Consider the following 14,670-nt stretch of genomic DNA (forward strand, 5'->3'; position numbering starts at 1 on the left):
TAAACGTGATTATTTTTGAATGATCACTTGTAAATCTGGTTATTTTTTAATTTCTCCTTATTTTTTATTGTACCAAAAAAGAAAAAGAAAAAATTGATGCCGAAAATCAACTGCATCTAAATTTATTAGTGTAGGAGTAATAGAAGACAAATTAATGTTGAAAATTAACGAGGAGGCTATTTGTTAGTTAGACAAGGTTTTATTTGATAATCAACTATAATGTGCTTAGTTCATTAATATAACTAATTTGAATTAGTTAAGTGGTGAACTTCTACTAATTAAACTAGTTTAGTTATTAATTATAAGTCCAAAACAGAAAACAAACAAAAAAAAGGCTCCAGTCAAGTTTATATTTTCAGATTTAAACCAATTGTGCGTAGTTCATTTTGTGTGTAGATAATTTTAAAAAAAAAATCCCACGTTTAGTATTTATATTAAATTATACTAATTAATGATAATTAATCGTAACGAGTTGGTTGTGCCCAAATTTATCGACCCGGCCCACAGAAGTATGGAACCGTTAAAATCCCACTCAAGAGTTCAAAATATTAATAGCTTAAAAAAGCTTCAATATTAGCACTGAGCACCAAAGAATGAGCTTCAAACTCGCCAAGAATGCTGTCTCACATACAAATATTCAATCTTGCTTTCCTAAACAAGACCTTAAAGGTCAAACAGTTGCTGTAAGTAATTTAGAAATAAGACCATTTTAGTTTTTGGTTAAAATCTTTATAAATGTTGAAAAGGGTTTCCATTGTTGGTTTGATTACAGATAGTTGGTCTTGGAAAATCAGGAACAGCTGCTACTAAGCTTGCTCTTGCTAGGGGTGCTTCAGTTTTGGCCATTGATCAAAATGAGAATTTGAGACCAATCTTTAAGGTACAATTAACAATTTATGGTTGATACTCCCTTCCGTCCCATTTTATGCGACGGTATTTGACTAAGCACGGAGTTTAAGAAAGGAAGAACTACTTAAGAAACTTGTCGTTAAAAACAAGTCAAAAACATTTGTTTGACTATAAATCATCACATTAAGGGGTCGTTTGGTTTGAAGACAAGTTATAATGGGATTAGTTATACTAAGATTAGTTATGTTGGATTAGTTATACTGAGATTATTATGTTGGGATTAGTTATACTGGGATTATTTCTTATTGACTATTTGGTATATTGTATTAATCCTGGCATTGTCAATTTTACTACTTTATCCCGAGATAACTTATCCTAGGATTACTATTTCACCCTCTGACAGGTATAAATTATCTCGATACTATTTCTAGTCCTGGGATAACTTATCCCAGGATTAGTAATCAAACAAGGGATAAGGCGTTGCTAAATTTTTATTCCAGCATTGTTTTTGCTTATCCATCATACCAAACGACCCCTAAGGGCAAAACGTTTAAAGTTAAATTCTTTCTAATAATAGAAAGATGTCATTTTTTGGGACAGGCTAAAAAGAAAAAGTGTGCTACATAAAATAGGACAGAGGGAGTATATGTTTTCAGGATAATATTCAGTGACTCATTTTGTTGATTTTAGTGTTAGTAAAAAGATGTCCTTGGTTGTATGCAGCAAAATGTCTGCTTGGATGAGCATAATGCTGATTTGAAGACAGTTTTTGGTAATTTTGATAATGAGATTCTGAAAGAGGCAGATATAGTAGTTGTTTCTCCTGGAGTTCCGCTGGAAAAGTATGGACTTTTCTCCATGTTATGTTCGGTAAGCATAATTAGTCCGAGTTTGGGGGGTGATTTGTCCAATTTGATATACAATTTTTGTTATGTACACATAGAAAAAGAAGTGGAATCATGTGAATATTGCAGGATCATAGCCTGATTCTTGCAGCCTTTTTCCATTACCCAATCTTTTAATTGTCTTTTTCAAAATTAGGGGAAGCAAGTACTCTCCGAGTTGGATTTTGCTGCGCAAGTTATTCCCAGTTGTACTAAGATTTTAGCTGTGACAGGAACTAATGGAAAATCTACTGTTGCCACATTTGCAGGACAGGTTATTCATTTATTTGCTCAAATTTTTTGCTTTTTGTCTTCTCTTGAGTGTGTTTGGAAAATGTATTCCATGGAATATATTTTCTTGAATTTCAGTGTTTGGTTAGTAAGTGAAAAGTATTTTTTGGAGAAAATGTATATTAAAGATTAATAATAATATTAGAAAATCAGAGTGTTTTGATGATATTTTTGAGTATAGAAGATTAATAATAATTTCTAGTTATTATTAAAAAAAATCATAATTTCTAGTTAGTGGTTGGAGCAGTGACATGAAGTTAAGAGTGGAGATAGTTTATGATGGAAAATAACTATCGCCCAAAAGTGAGGAAAGTCATTTTTCCCTGGAAGAAATCTTTTTTTTTGGCAATCAAACAGCAGAAAATGTTTTTCTGGAAAATGACTTGTGTCATACCAAACACACCCTATAATCGACTTTTTCTTTGTTTTATCTTTGCAAATATGTTAATAATCTAGTATATATTTGTCAAAATCTGGATTTTTCTGTAAATTTTTCAAGTCTCTTGTAAGTTGTTGCATATCATAGGTTTACTGAAAGCACAAGAACCAGAGGTAGAGCAAGTCGTTTAGTTTTGAGGCATGTTATTGATAGTTGGATAAGAGTTTCAGTATCATATGGAGTGTTAACTTTTCTTCACAATTTACAGAGATCATACATGTTGAGTTTATGTTGCTTTTACTAAACATCATTCTCTGTGCTATTCTGAAGGTAGATGCTTAACTGTTTGGGTTTCGAGACATTCGTTGGCGGTAACCTTGGAGTTCCACTTTCAGAAGCTGCTTTTCAGTGCTTAACTTGGTCTCACCAAAGACCTTTACAGGCAAGTATGACCTTCCTGTACTTATTCAAGCCCCTAATTTATGCGTATGAGATTTTCATACTTGATAAATTTTGTTCATATTCTTATTTTCAGGTTGCTGTTGTGGAGGTCAGTAGTTATCAGTTAGAAATCCCACCCAAATACTTCTGTCCTTCAGTAAGTTGGCTGTCCGTTTTTTGATAACTAGTGCATCTAAAAACATATTCGTGTTATTCTAATTATAAGAACATGTCTAGGTTGCTGTGATCCTTAATCTTACTCCTGATCATCTCGAAAGGCACCAAACTATGAGGAACTATGCTGCAACCAAGTGCCGAATTTTTTCGCACATGAGAGGACAGAAAATTGGTATCCTTCCTCTTGGTAAGTGATTAAATTTTGGCATTTCTCATCAAGAGGAAACACATGGGGCACATTGTATCATTCGTATTTGACTTGTCTAAAGCTATTGTTACCCAATATGTTGGCTTGCTTGTCTCAAATGACCATTATAATTTATGTTTGCTTTGGCTAAGGAACCCAAATATGCAAGTATTGGAAATCGTCCACTTTTTAATGGATAAAGAAATATAAAGGTTTGAAACAACAATGATGATATCGGTCTTTTAAAAGATGAATGAAAATAGCTGGTAAAAGAACAAAATGACCTATTGGGGTCAATAGTGTGATGCCTGTGATGTTGAGCCTCAATTTTTTTTCTAAATCAAAGATCATTATTAGTTCACTGGTGTCCATCTCATATCCTCGCTTTCCTAACATCCTCACATCTATTCAGGAAACCAGTATCTTGATGAAGCAATTATGGATCATGCAAATGGCGTTAATCTTGCTTGGATTGGAGCTCGCCCTGGTGTCAGTGTAAGATGCTTTATTTCTTAATACCTAAAGATCAAGAAATCAAAGAATTGAGTCATGCATTGTCACTTGTGTGAAGAGAGTGGGCTGGTCGATTTAACCATGCATCTTAAGGTCCTTCAGAAAGCAAATATTTCCCATACCAAATATGGATGACATTGTTTGTTGATTCCGTGCCAATGGGATAAATTCTGCTGTCCACATTCCATTAAAAAATTGTTGGGGAGAATGTATGACAATGCAATAAGTTGGAAAAAAAAAAGGTATTTCTAGTAATTTCGTTATCCATGATGTTATGAGTTATTTTATTTTCTCCAACTGGTTCATAGGAAACAGCTTAAAGCAATCATAAAGAACAAAGGAAATATCAGTATTTCTTGTGCTTTCATCCTGAAAGGATCGAACTGAGACGAATATTTTCACTTGTCCTATCCTCTTAGAATTTTGTTGGTGGTCTTTGGTAACGAAGTATCTTAAATTTTACCTGTAACTGGAAGGTTGATGTGGAGGCCAAGATTGCTGACTTAAAGCTTCCTACAATAAGATGTATTTCACAACTAAAATTAGGTGAGCTGAAGGCAGTTGGGAATCACAATTACACTAATGCTGCAGTGGCTGCATTATCAGTTATTGGGTTGGATATTGAGATTGATGCTAACGCTTTAAGTTCAACAATTTCCAAATTGCGAACTCTGCCTCATCGAATGCAAGTTGGTGAGTTGAAAGGACTTCCTTTATACTAATAATTTTGGTTAATTACTATATTTATATCCTTTGTCTTTCATATTTCTCAGAGAGAAAATCTTGTTAACATTTTACAATATGAAAAGTAAGTCAATGTAAGCATTCATTTGCTGAAGGAACATGATAAAAAGAACACAATCGACTTTTCCTTCTCTTGGGTTGGGTATTGATTTTATACAGGTGCAATGCTCGAGTATTATGTGTGTTACCCATTTGGAATGAAACTCTATACGATATCAAAAGGAGTATCAAAGGGCCTACAGTATTACCCTTTAAAGGGAAATAGAAAAGACTTCGTAAATGGCTGGGAATCTTGTACTGCATTTCTTTGTTGATTTGCATTTTATTTAGTTTTTATTTCTGAAGTTCGTGCTCAAATAATCCTAGCTGCTAATCTACGTCTAGATAAGTAACTAAATCCTCGCACAACTTTATTATGCAAATATCTGACTGGAATGTCTAATGCAAGTACAAATTCATGGAGCATGTGATCGTGACAGGTTGAAACTCATTTCTTTCTCCAACAGATCAATTCTAGACACAACATTAAGATAAAACATGCATTATCATGTGGGAAAATGTATATCTTTCTGCTAAAGAATCTTTTCCCTAAATTTTCTTCCTCTGGATTTAACTCTTTTCCGTAATATTTAATACTTCCGGTGGATGCTTAATGGTATTTTCTTTTGCAGTTCGTGTTGACAACGATGAAATAACTTGGGTTGATGACAGCAAGGCAACAAATGTTGAAGCAACATATTCTGGATTGATTGGCTTTGAACAGAAATCGGTGCTTCTACTTGGTGGTCTTGCAAAGGTTAAAATTCTTACTGGTTCATTAATGTTAATCTAACTTATCGTGTTTGGCTTTGTCCCCGTCTCAATCTTCACAGAATTGAGTTGTTTCGGGGCTATCAAGAGCTTGTAGCATGATTCCAAGATGCTCTTGCTTGATTAGAGATCAGACTAGAAGATGCTTGATAGTTCTAAAACCGGAAAATTCATAAAATATTTGGATTCGGATGTGGTAAAATCACCTCTTAGTCATCTGGAATGCTTTAAGAACCTTATGCTCCACGCGAAACATATGAAATAAGCAATAGGAAATCAAAATGCCAAATTTTCAGATAAACATCCATTTCCCCACCTCCCCTCTACCAAAAGAAAATTAGAAAAATGTCCTGTATATACTCAAAGTGCTGCACAATAATCTTTTTTAATAAATAAAAAAAAATCATGCCTTCTCTCGCCCATGCACTATGCCCAAAGATTTTCTTAAAATGTAATTTTTTATTTTTTTCGCATTTTTTCTTTAGGAGGTGAAGACAAAAGCTTCTAATGGATTTGAGCAGCTGGTAGAACCTCTTCAACACCATCAGGCTGTAATCACTGTATGTGACAGTTGTTGTAGCTTCGGGATGAAATCAGCGGATGCTTTGTGCTTCAGGGCATCACTATTAACTTTTTGCTTTTGAAAATTTTGACCCGGGTATGTATTATTCTACAGTTTGGATTTTCAGGAGCAATGATTCAGAAGACACTCTGTGCTAACGGTCTTACAATCCCATGTTTGAATGCTAAAAGTCTCAAGAATGCTGTGAGCTTGGCAAGGAGTATAGCACAACGTGGTTTGTCTCTTACTTCGCAAAAGCTCTTGTTTAGGTTGTCATGATCTACCTTGTCATTGCATTGATAACTGAGAATGAATTCAGTTACTAACTAAGGGAGTTGTAGAAGACCATATATTTGAGGCCTGAATTAGAGAATAGTGGACCTTACTTTTAATGGTTGAGTAACTAATGTTGTGAAATCAAGTATGCAAGTAGCAGTCTCAGCTTGAGATCAACTTCATATTGATCTCTATTACGATTGTAGGGGATGCCATTGTACTGAGTCCTGGTTGTGCTAGCTTTGACGAGTTCAGAAATTTTGAACACCGAGGAAGGACCTTTCAGGAGTTTGCTATCTCATTAGAGTGACCATCTCGTCTCAAGTTCATTGGAGATGGACGATTCTCGCCTTGTAATGCTTTTAACCTGGGAATTTTGGCAATTTATGTACATAATCCTAGATTCACTCTTCCTTTTATTCGCTATTTGGCCTGAATTCTTTGAGATGTAATTTTCCAAGGCAGTAAGGGGATTTTGAGATAATTAATTAAATGCTATGGAGTTGTATGAAACATGAGAATTTCCTTGTGGATTAATCTTGAGGAGTCTTTGTTACAAGCTATACATTATGTTGTGAAGTTATGATATTGCAATTCGAAATATAATTCTTTGGTCGTTATATTGTCGTTTAGGGACGGAGAAGTTATAATAATCAAATTAACATTGGTAGTTTCAATAAACAGGGGTATTAACAAGGGGAACTTTTAGAAATGACTATCTTTCAAGGAGCTTTTAACAATCCGTAGCTACATTTTATATATTTATATTTCACAGCTAGTTTTGGACAATTCGCTATATTTGAGTGTATTGGACAATTCGCTGTATTTGAGTGTATTTTTTTTATTATTTTTTTCGTGTGTATTTGAGTGGAGAAGAAAGAGGCGGCTTCTTTTTCCGGCGTGAAAAGTAATGGTGAAGGAATAAGTCTCAGGTCGATGAATACACTCAGAGAAGAAGCCATGGATTTCGGCATCTCCATTAGATCCAAATCCGGTGACGCCTTCGATCTTCCTCCTCCATTGTTTTTGTCGCCGGTAATGGATTGGTCGCAACTTCGTGATTTCAGATCTAGATCTGACGATGGATGGTGACGGTGTTTAAGGGTGATTCGCGATGAAGGGGGTATAGTGGAGGGTGGTGATGTGTGGGGAAGAGAGAAAGAGGCCGCTGTTTAGTTGGGCTCCACAGAACTCCGCCGAAGAAGACGGCTGGCGGTGACTTCTCTGCTGGCTAGGGAGAAGATAGAGGGAAAAGGAGAGAGAGTTGACAGACAAGAGAGAAAGAGGGTTGAGAGAAAAGATTATACAGTGAAATAACTCTGTATATTTGGTATTAGTTATGATAAGTAAATTAAAAATTCATTGTAGCTATGATAAATAATTAAATTAAAAGATCTATGATCCATTAATAGCTCTTAGATTTTGCTATGCCACGTAAATTTTCTTATTAACAATCGAAATTTTTGAGTTTTGGGCTATTTCGATTTGGCAGACTCCTTCCCTTCTCCTTTCCTTTTAAAGGAATTAGATTATTAAGTAACTATTTTTCTTTTTGGGAAAATTTCATATTAGTACAAAAATTGGCCAATTCATAAAATATTATTAATATTAGCCAAATGTTATCAATAATAGCCAATTAGCTATTTGTAGCCAAAAAAGTCAATTTTTTGCTTTCTTTTGAGTGGATGTAGTTGGAATAGATTGGGTATATCTTAGGGAGTTTGAAACTCAGTTTTGGATGATTTGACGGAGTTTTGAGGTGATTTGAATTGAAAATTTGAACTATAAGATGAACATGAAAAAAGATGCTATGTGTATCACAGTATCACACTAGGTATCAATTGTGTATTACACATGTATAATATGTGTATCACGTGTATATTCATGTATAATAGTGTGAGATACATGTGTGATACATGTTTGATACATGTGTCGCAGAAGAATTTTTTATTCTCGATTTTAACTAGGAATTTTGATACAAAACCAGTCAAAATCACCTCCAATCTTGCTCAAATTTTTTATATTGCCTCATCTGTATGTTTTCAACGAATTCCAGCCATATCTATTGAAGAAGAAAAAAACTTAATTTTTTAATATTGTATATTATTGGTAATCAACTTTGACTCCAAACTAGTCTAACTCACCTCAAACTTCGTCAAATTTTGTATATTGCCTCATTTATGTTTTCAACGAATGACAATAATATCCATTGAAAAAAAAAACTTTTTTTGCCTATGTTTTTTGAATATGGTATACCATTGGTCATTTTTTGGCTATTTTTAATAGCATGACTAAAATAGCTAGTTATTAGTAAATAATGTATTTTTTGGTACATTCCCGAAAGATTTCCATTGGATAAAGCAACGGGCCTTTTGGGCCTATTAGTTTTGAGTTGGGAAAACAATGCAAATTGCCTATTCAGCCCAAACTAATTATCGTATTTACCAATTCTCAAAAGAGTTACAAAAATATGCATACTCCACCAAAATTAATTACTCGCTCACCCCCTCTGCCTAAAAGACATCTCCACCAGAATTCTTCTTGTTTATTCGCTAGCCAATAACTCCTAAGATTCTCCCCCTTTCAATAATTCTCCATTTAAATATTCATGTGGGTGTTTTAATCAAGACTCTAATCATATTAGTTGACCCGAAATTAATTAAAGAGGTAGCAGACCTTTTAGGTATGGGGTGCACTGCTAGATTTCAAATCTAAGGGGTCATATTGTTTTAAGTTATAGCAAGAAAGTTCCTTTCCTATGAGTTGTTGCAAAGGAACCTCATATTGGGTTGTTTCTTTTATAGTTCTCTCTAGCAATATTATATATTCACTGTAGCTCGTCATTTTTTTGTAATGTATATAAAAGATTGGCGGAGCAACGGCGGTTCTCGATTAAGGGACAAAGATAAATTTTTTGTTGTTTTAAGTGGTATGTGAAATGGATGTTGTTAAAGTCTTTTTGACAAAAGTCCAGATATGATTTTTATGTGTTTGAAGACCTACCATTATTGAGCTTGAAACTCTTTAATGTGAATTATCAACCTGAAGATTTTGTTATTTGATTCAAAGTGAGTGTTACAAAATGTTGTCTATAGTACTTTTGAAAAGTTTATACTGAAATTTGGTTGCCTTTGGAGCTCATTTAAGTTGATTATTGGAATTAAAATTTTGAAGACCTTCAATTGTTGAGCTTGAAGCTTTTTAATCTGAAGAAGAAACACAATATACTATCAAAATATATCGTTACAGTATACAATATACTATCAAAATATATTGATATATTATACAATTTACTACTATAATATAATTTAGCAGTACATTTAATAGTTTTCTACAATAATTTATATTATTATAAAAGCATGAATATTAAAAGACTAAATATTGAAGGATAAAAATATCCATTAAAAGTTGATTGACTTTTTCGCCCTTTAAAGTTAATTTCCTTCCATCTGGCAACTTAATAATAGGTATAAATGTAATTTTTATATTAGGACTAAAAAAACATTTTTCTATTGGGACTAAATTTCTCTTGTTTTAACCAAATTACGAGAAGCTTTTAATTACAAAACAAGAGGAGTCATTGTTCTATCATAAAAGATGTTTGTTTCTTTGTTTTCCTCGTGGAATCAAATTAAATATCCGTACCAACCTGTTTTAAGAGGAAAAATCAAACTACTGATAATGACTTTGGATATAGTTTTGGATAAATACCATATGGCCTTGAGGTGATGCTGATATTTTCCTATATTTTCCATCTAATTTTTCTTAGTGATTTAGAATAATACAAGTAATCAAATAAAAGAATATTTATTCATTACTTAGAAAGTCACTAAACTATAGAAAATCGGTAAAGTTAACTTTCTACCGTATGTGGTTATCGGCACATGTGGTGCGGTGTTATTGGGGTCTCTCAGCAGGATTCGAGCGGGAGGAGTATTGGATATTGCTTGGCGGATGGCGCATTTGTTATGCCCTTTCGGGTTGTGCGGTGTTATGTACTTGCTTTACCGTGGTTATGATGATTTACTTTTATTCTAGACATCAATTGCGCGTGGTCGTTAATTTCGAGCAGAGTGACTTGAGGTATTTCATATGGAGCAGTGTTTGGATAAGGTCGCACATTGCAGCGAATATATGTGGAGGTATGACCCTACATGTTAGATTCGTGTGTTCTGTTCCTATGATGTGAGACGAGTTCTCAGCCTTGTGTTGTGGTGGTACTGGTGAGCTTGAGGTACAACTCTTTTATTTGAGTCATTTTTATGATTTGAGTATGTCCGGACTGTTGCTTATTGATGCACATATTATGCAAGTTGTGACTTAGGCCTATATTGATGTATCATGTCACCAAAGTGGTGTGTTGGATTAGAGGAGATCGTTGGGATCATTAATGAATACGAACGGATTCGATTCCAGCATGTTAGAAGGATAATATCGAGGTTCGGCTCGGAAATTTGCTATGGTATTTGCCAAAGGAGAAGTGGCTTCATGAATGGTTGATTTGAAAAATGGTTATGGTTTATTGCGTGTTTCATTTATCGTTGGCAGTATATGAAAGTGTTGGAATGAGACATTAGTTGATAAGAGGTTTTCTACCGGTATTCGGTTGTTGTGGGCAGCTGCTGTGAATAGAAGTTATCGCTACGAACGTTTGATTTATGTGGTTTATCATGTAATTGCACCTGAGGTTGCAGGTATGGGTTATTACAGCTGGTCCGGGCTTATTCTGAATATAGATGTGAGATTCTGATCTTGTGGATGATTTCGGAAGTGGAAATGGGGTTCTAAGATTTATGGGCTAGGTTGGATTGTGAATTTTTAGTTGCATTGTGTTATCGGACCTTTGTGAGATATGGTGACATGGGATCACCCCCGGGTATATGCATGGTAAAGTTATTCAGCAATTGATTGGCTTCTGGAACAACTCTGGGCACGTTCGAGGACGAACATGTGTTTAAGTGGGGGGATGTAATGACCCGACCGGTCGTTTTGAGCATTTGCACTTCGCTCGCCAGTTTTCGGGCATGACTTGCCCCATGTGGTGTATTATGACTTATGTAAATCGTTGGTATTGAGTTTCAGGTTAATCAGAATGAATTTGGAAGAACAGTCTCAGTTGAAAGCTTAAAATTTAAAACGTTTGACCAAGATTTGACTTGTGTGTATTTGATCTCGGATTGAAATTTTTATGGCTTGGTTAGCTCCGTTAGATGATTTGGGACTTAGGAGCGTGATCGGAATGCATTTTGGAAGTCCGTGGAAGGTTAGGCTTGAATTGACAAAATTGAGATTTCGGCGTTTTCCGGTTGATAGGTGAGATTTTGATATCGGGTCAGAATGGAATTCCAGAAATGAGAGTAGGTCCGTTGTGTTATTTGGGATGTGTGTGAAAAATTTCAGGTAATTCGGACGAGATTTGATAGACTTTTTGATCGAAAGCATAATTTAAGAGTTCTTGGAGTTCTTAGGCTTGAATCATATGTTAAATTGGTGATTTGATGTTGTTGTGAGCATTCCGAAGTTTTGAACAAGTGTGAACGATATCATGAGATGTGTTGGTACAATTGGTTTGAAGTTCCAGGTAGGTTCCGGGATATTTTAGGCCGAAAATCATAGCTGTAGCAGGTCCAGAAGGGTTACAGACCTCAGAACCCACCAGCGCGGTCCGCACAAAATGAAGTGCATCTGCGGTAGGTGTTGTGCGGACCGCACAAAATGCAGTGCGTCGGCGGTGGGGAACATTTCACTGGTCTTACTTCGGAAGCTCATATCTTTTGATCTACAAGGAATTTTGAGATAATTCAAAAACAAAAGTTGTAGTCCTTCGTGTTTAGTTTCTAGAAAGGTAAAGATATCGCAAGTTGGACATCTATATCAAAAGTTATGGCCAAATTACTAAAGCTTGTCACTGCAGATAAAAACTTGTGCGACCGCAGTTATTTTTGTGTGGACCGCACTGGTTTTGTACGGACCGCGGTCGTTTTTGTGCAGTCCACAGATGTGGAAATTCGCGGGGTACTCTATAAATACGAGGTTTTGGATTTTATTTAATATTTTGACCTAGAGATCTCGGATTTTGGCGATTTTTCAAAAGTTTTTCAAAAAATTCATCGGGGTAAGTGATTCTAACTCAGATTTGGCTAGAGTACATGAATCTATCATTGAATTCATCATTTAATTCGTGATTTGGGATGGAATTTGGGAAGAAAATTTGTGGAATCTTCCAAAAATATAAAATGATGATTTGAAGGACCAAATGGTACCGGAATTGGATAATTTTGGTATGGTTAGACTCGTGAGGGTATGAGGATTCTGAAAATGTAAATTTTACCCGATTCCGAGACGTGGCCCCGGGGCTCGGGTTTTGGTAATTTCGGGAATTGTGTCATATTTTGATTGTTTTTGCTTGGGCTTTGTTCCCTTAGCATATTTTGACGTCCACGTTCTGATTTTGGATAGATTCGGCGCGTGTGGAGGCCGATTTGAGGGGCAAAGGCGTCGCGAGCTAGAGATTTAGCCAGTTAGAGGTGAGTAATGATTGTAAATGATGTCCTAAGGGTTTGAAACCCCGGATTGCACATCGTTGTGCTATATTGAGGTGAGACACACGCTTGATGACAAGCGTGGGGTCGTGAACTATTGGGGATTGCGACTTGGTCCTTTTCGATTGATGATTTTACCACGTATTTGATTGAATCATTATTTGGGCTGAAAGTCATATTTGGGCCTAGTGCCAACTATTTGAACCATTCGGGGTTTTTTGTTGATATTTCCTCACTGTTTTGACTTTATACTTGAACTCAATCATGTTATTTTCCACAATTTTCAAAACTCAGCCATGTTTATTCTGCTTTAACACTTGAAATAATATTTTAAATAATATTTTGGGCTGAGTGTTATGTTTTACTATTGCCCGAGTGGCTTATGTGATTTTTGACTGAGTAAGGCGAGGGCCTGTATTGTGAAGATACTTTTGGGTCGGGCTGCACGCCGCAACAGTGAGATACTGATTATGATAATGAGGCCGAGGGCCTGAGATTGTGCGCCACGAGGTGGCTATATTGATATGAGGCCGAGAGCCTGTTTATGATGCCACGAGGTGGCTTGATATTGCACTTGGGCCGTAAGGGCCCTCCCCGAAGTCTGTACACCTCCAGTGAGCGCGGGTACCCATTGTGATGTGAGATATAGCCCGAGGGGCTGATATTGTTCTATGTGATAGCCCGAAGGGCTGGTATTGTTCTATGTGGTTGCCCGAGGGGCTGGTACCGTTCTATGTGATTGCCCGAGGGGCTGGTATTGTTCTGAGATATGGCCCGAAGGGCGGAGTTGTTAACATCGTGCCCGAGGGGCGAACCTTTATGTGTTTATCTTTCATATTTACCTGTCATTTACCATATAAACTATGGTATTTGTGACCGAGGGGCGGATTTCTGTGCTTATCTGCACTAACTGTTTTGCATTCATTTGTGTAACTGTTGAAAAAATCATTTTCAAAGAAGTTTAAACTGAGCTAAGATGTTTTAAAAGATTTTTACAGCTTCACTGCTTTCTTACTGGTTTCTGAACTGCTTCTATACAACATCTTGATATGCTTTACGTGATTTCTTACCATTCAGGCTTTAGTTATGATTATTACTCACTGAGTTGGAGTACTCACTTTACTCCCTACACCTTGTGTGCAGATTCAAGTATTTATACACCCGGTAGTGGGTTTTGGTTGATCGGAGGCAGAGTCATCGGAGTTTAGCAAGGTAGCTGTCGGCGTTCGCAACACTGCTTTTCTCTCTCTTCATTTCATTAGTCTGTATTTGTACACTTCAGACTTTCAGTTGTATTTATACCCTAGTAGATGCTCGTGACTTGTGACACCCCGATTAGGGCTGTGTCGGGTTGTATTTTCGCTACTTATTATCACTAAATCATGTTTAGACTGCTTTTGGGTTAAATCTGAGTTGAACTGGAGAAGAAGAATTTATACTGGCATACCAGAATGATATACTATATATCATTTGGTATACATTTTATTCCAATGGTATATTGTTACGGTATACTATATAATATAACAGTATACTATTACAATTTGGTCCTCTTTGAAATTCTCATTGAGTTCTTTTTCAACTTCTCAGCAGAGATTTCATGTTTTTTTCAATTCTTTATAAGTTGTTCTAATAATTGGATTACAAAATAATAAAAAAAGGAAGAATGTAACAAAAAAAGAAGAATAATACAAAAGAGCAAAAAAAGTCAATAAAATTAGACTATGAAGAGAAAAATAAAATAACAGAAAAAAGAAGTTAAATGAAATTAGAAAAGGAACAATAAATAAACAAAATAAAAGGAAAACAAGAAAATAAAAAAATAAGGAAGGAGCCAAAGTTGAGTGTGAATTAAATTATGGTTAAAATAATAATAACAATAATATAATTTGGGAAAAAAAATAAATGAACAGAAAAGTAGAAAAAAAAAAGAAGACGAGAAAAAAGGAAAGGAGAAAAGAAAGAAAAGAAGGAAAAGAATAAAAGAAGCAGTAAAATAAAAAAAAAAAAGAGAAAAA

At 35.3% G+C, this 14,670-nt stretch overlaps 1 protein-coding gene across 4 annotated transcripts; it reads left to right on the plus strand.

Annotated features, from left to right (window-relative positions):
• Positions 1-578: 578 nt before the first annotated feature.
• LOC104241312 (uncharacterized) lies at positions 579-6,676 on the plus strand. Of its 4 annotated transcripts, none has more exons than XR_011405769.1 (13): positions 579-683; positions 773-880; positions 1,573-1,719; positions 1,891-2,007; positions 2,738-2,845; positions 2,939-3,001; positions 3,082-3,208; positions 3,621-3,703; positions 4,198-4,414; positions 5,137-5,261; positions 5,761-5,835; positions 5,965-6,072; positions 6,320-6,676. XR_011405769.1 is itself a non-coding variant. In XM_009796250.2 (13 exons), the coding sequence occupies exons 1-13, from the start codon at positions 594-596 to the stop codon at positions 6,421-6,423; spliced, it is 1,485 nt and encodes a 494-aa protein (XP_009794552.1). In that variant the 5' UTR covers positions 579-593; the 3' UTR covers positions 6,424-6,676. The 4 variants fall into 4 exon arrangements, 2 of the variants coding, with proteins under 2 accessions (XP_009794552.1, XP_070024645.1); XR_714680.2 differs by having other exon boundaries at positions 5,761-5,933; positions 6,029-6,072; positions 6,320-6,337; XM_009796250.2 differs by having other exon boundaries at positions 5,952-6,072.
• The last annotated feature ends 7,994 nt before the right edge of the window (positions 6,677-14,670 follow it).

Source organism: Nicotiana sylvestris, chromosome 3 (genome assembly GCF_000393655.2).
Source record: "Nicotiana sylvestris chromosome 3, ASM39365v2, whole genome shotgun sequence".
In the NCBI taxonomy this organism is placed as follows: domain Eukaryota; kingdom Viridiplantae; phylum Streptophyta; class Magnoliopsida; order Solanales; family Solanaceae; genus Nicotiana; species Nicotiana sylvestris.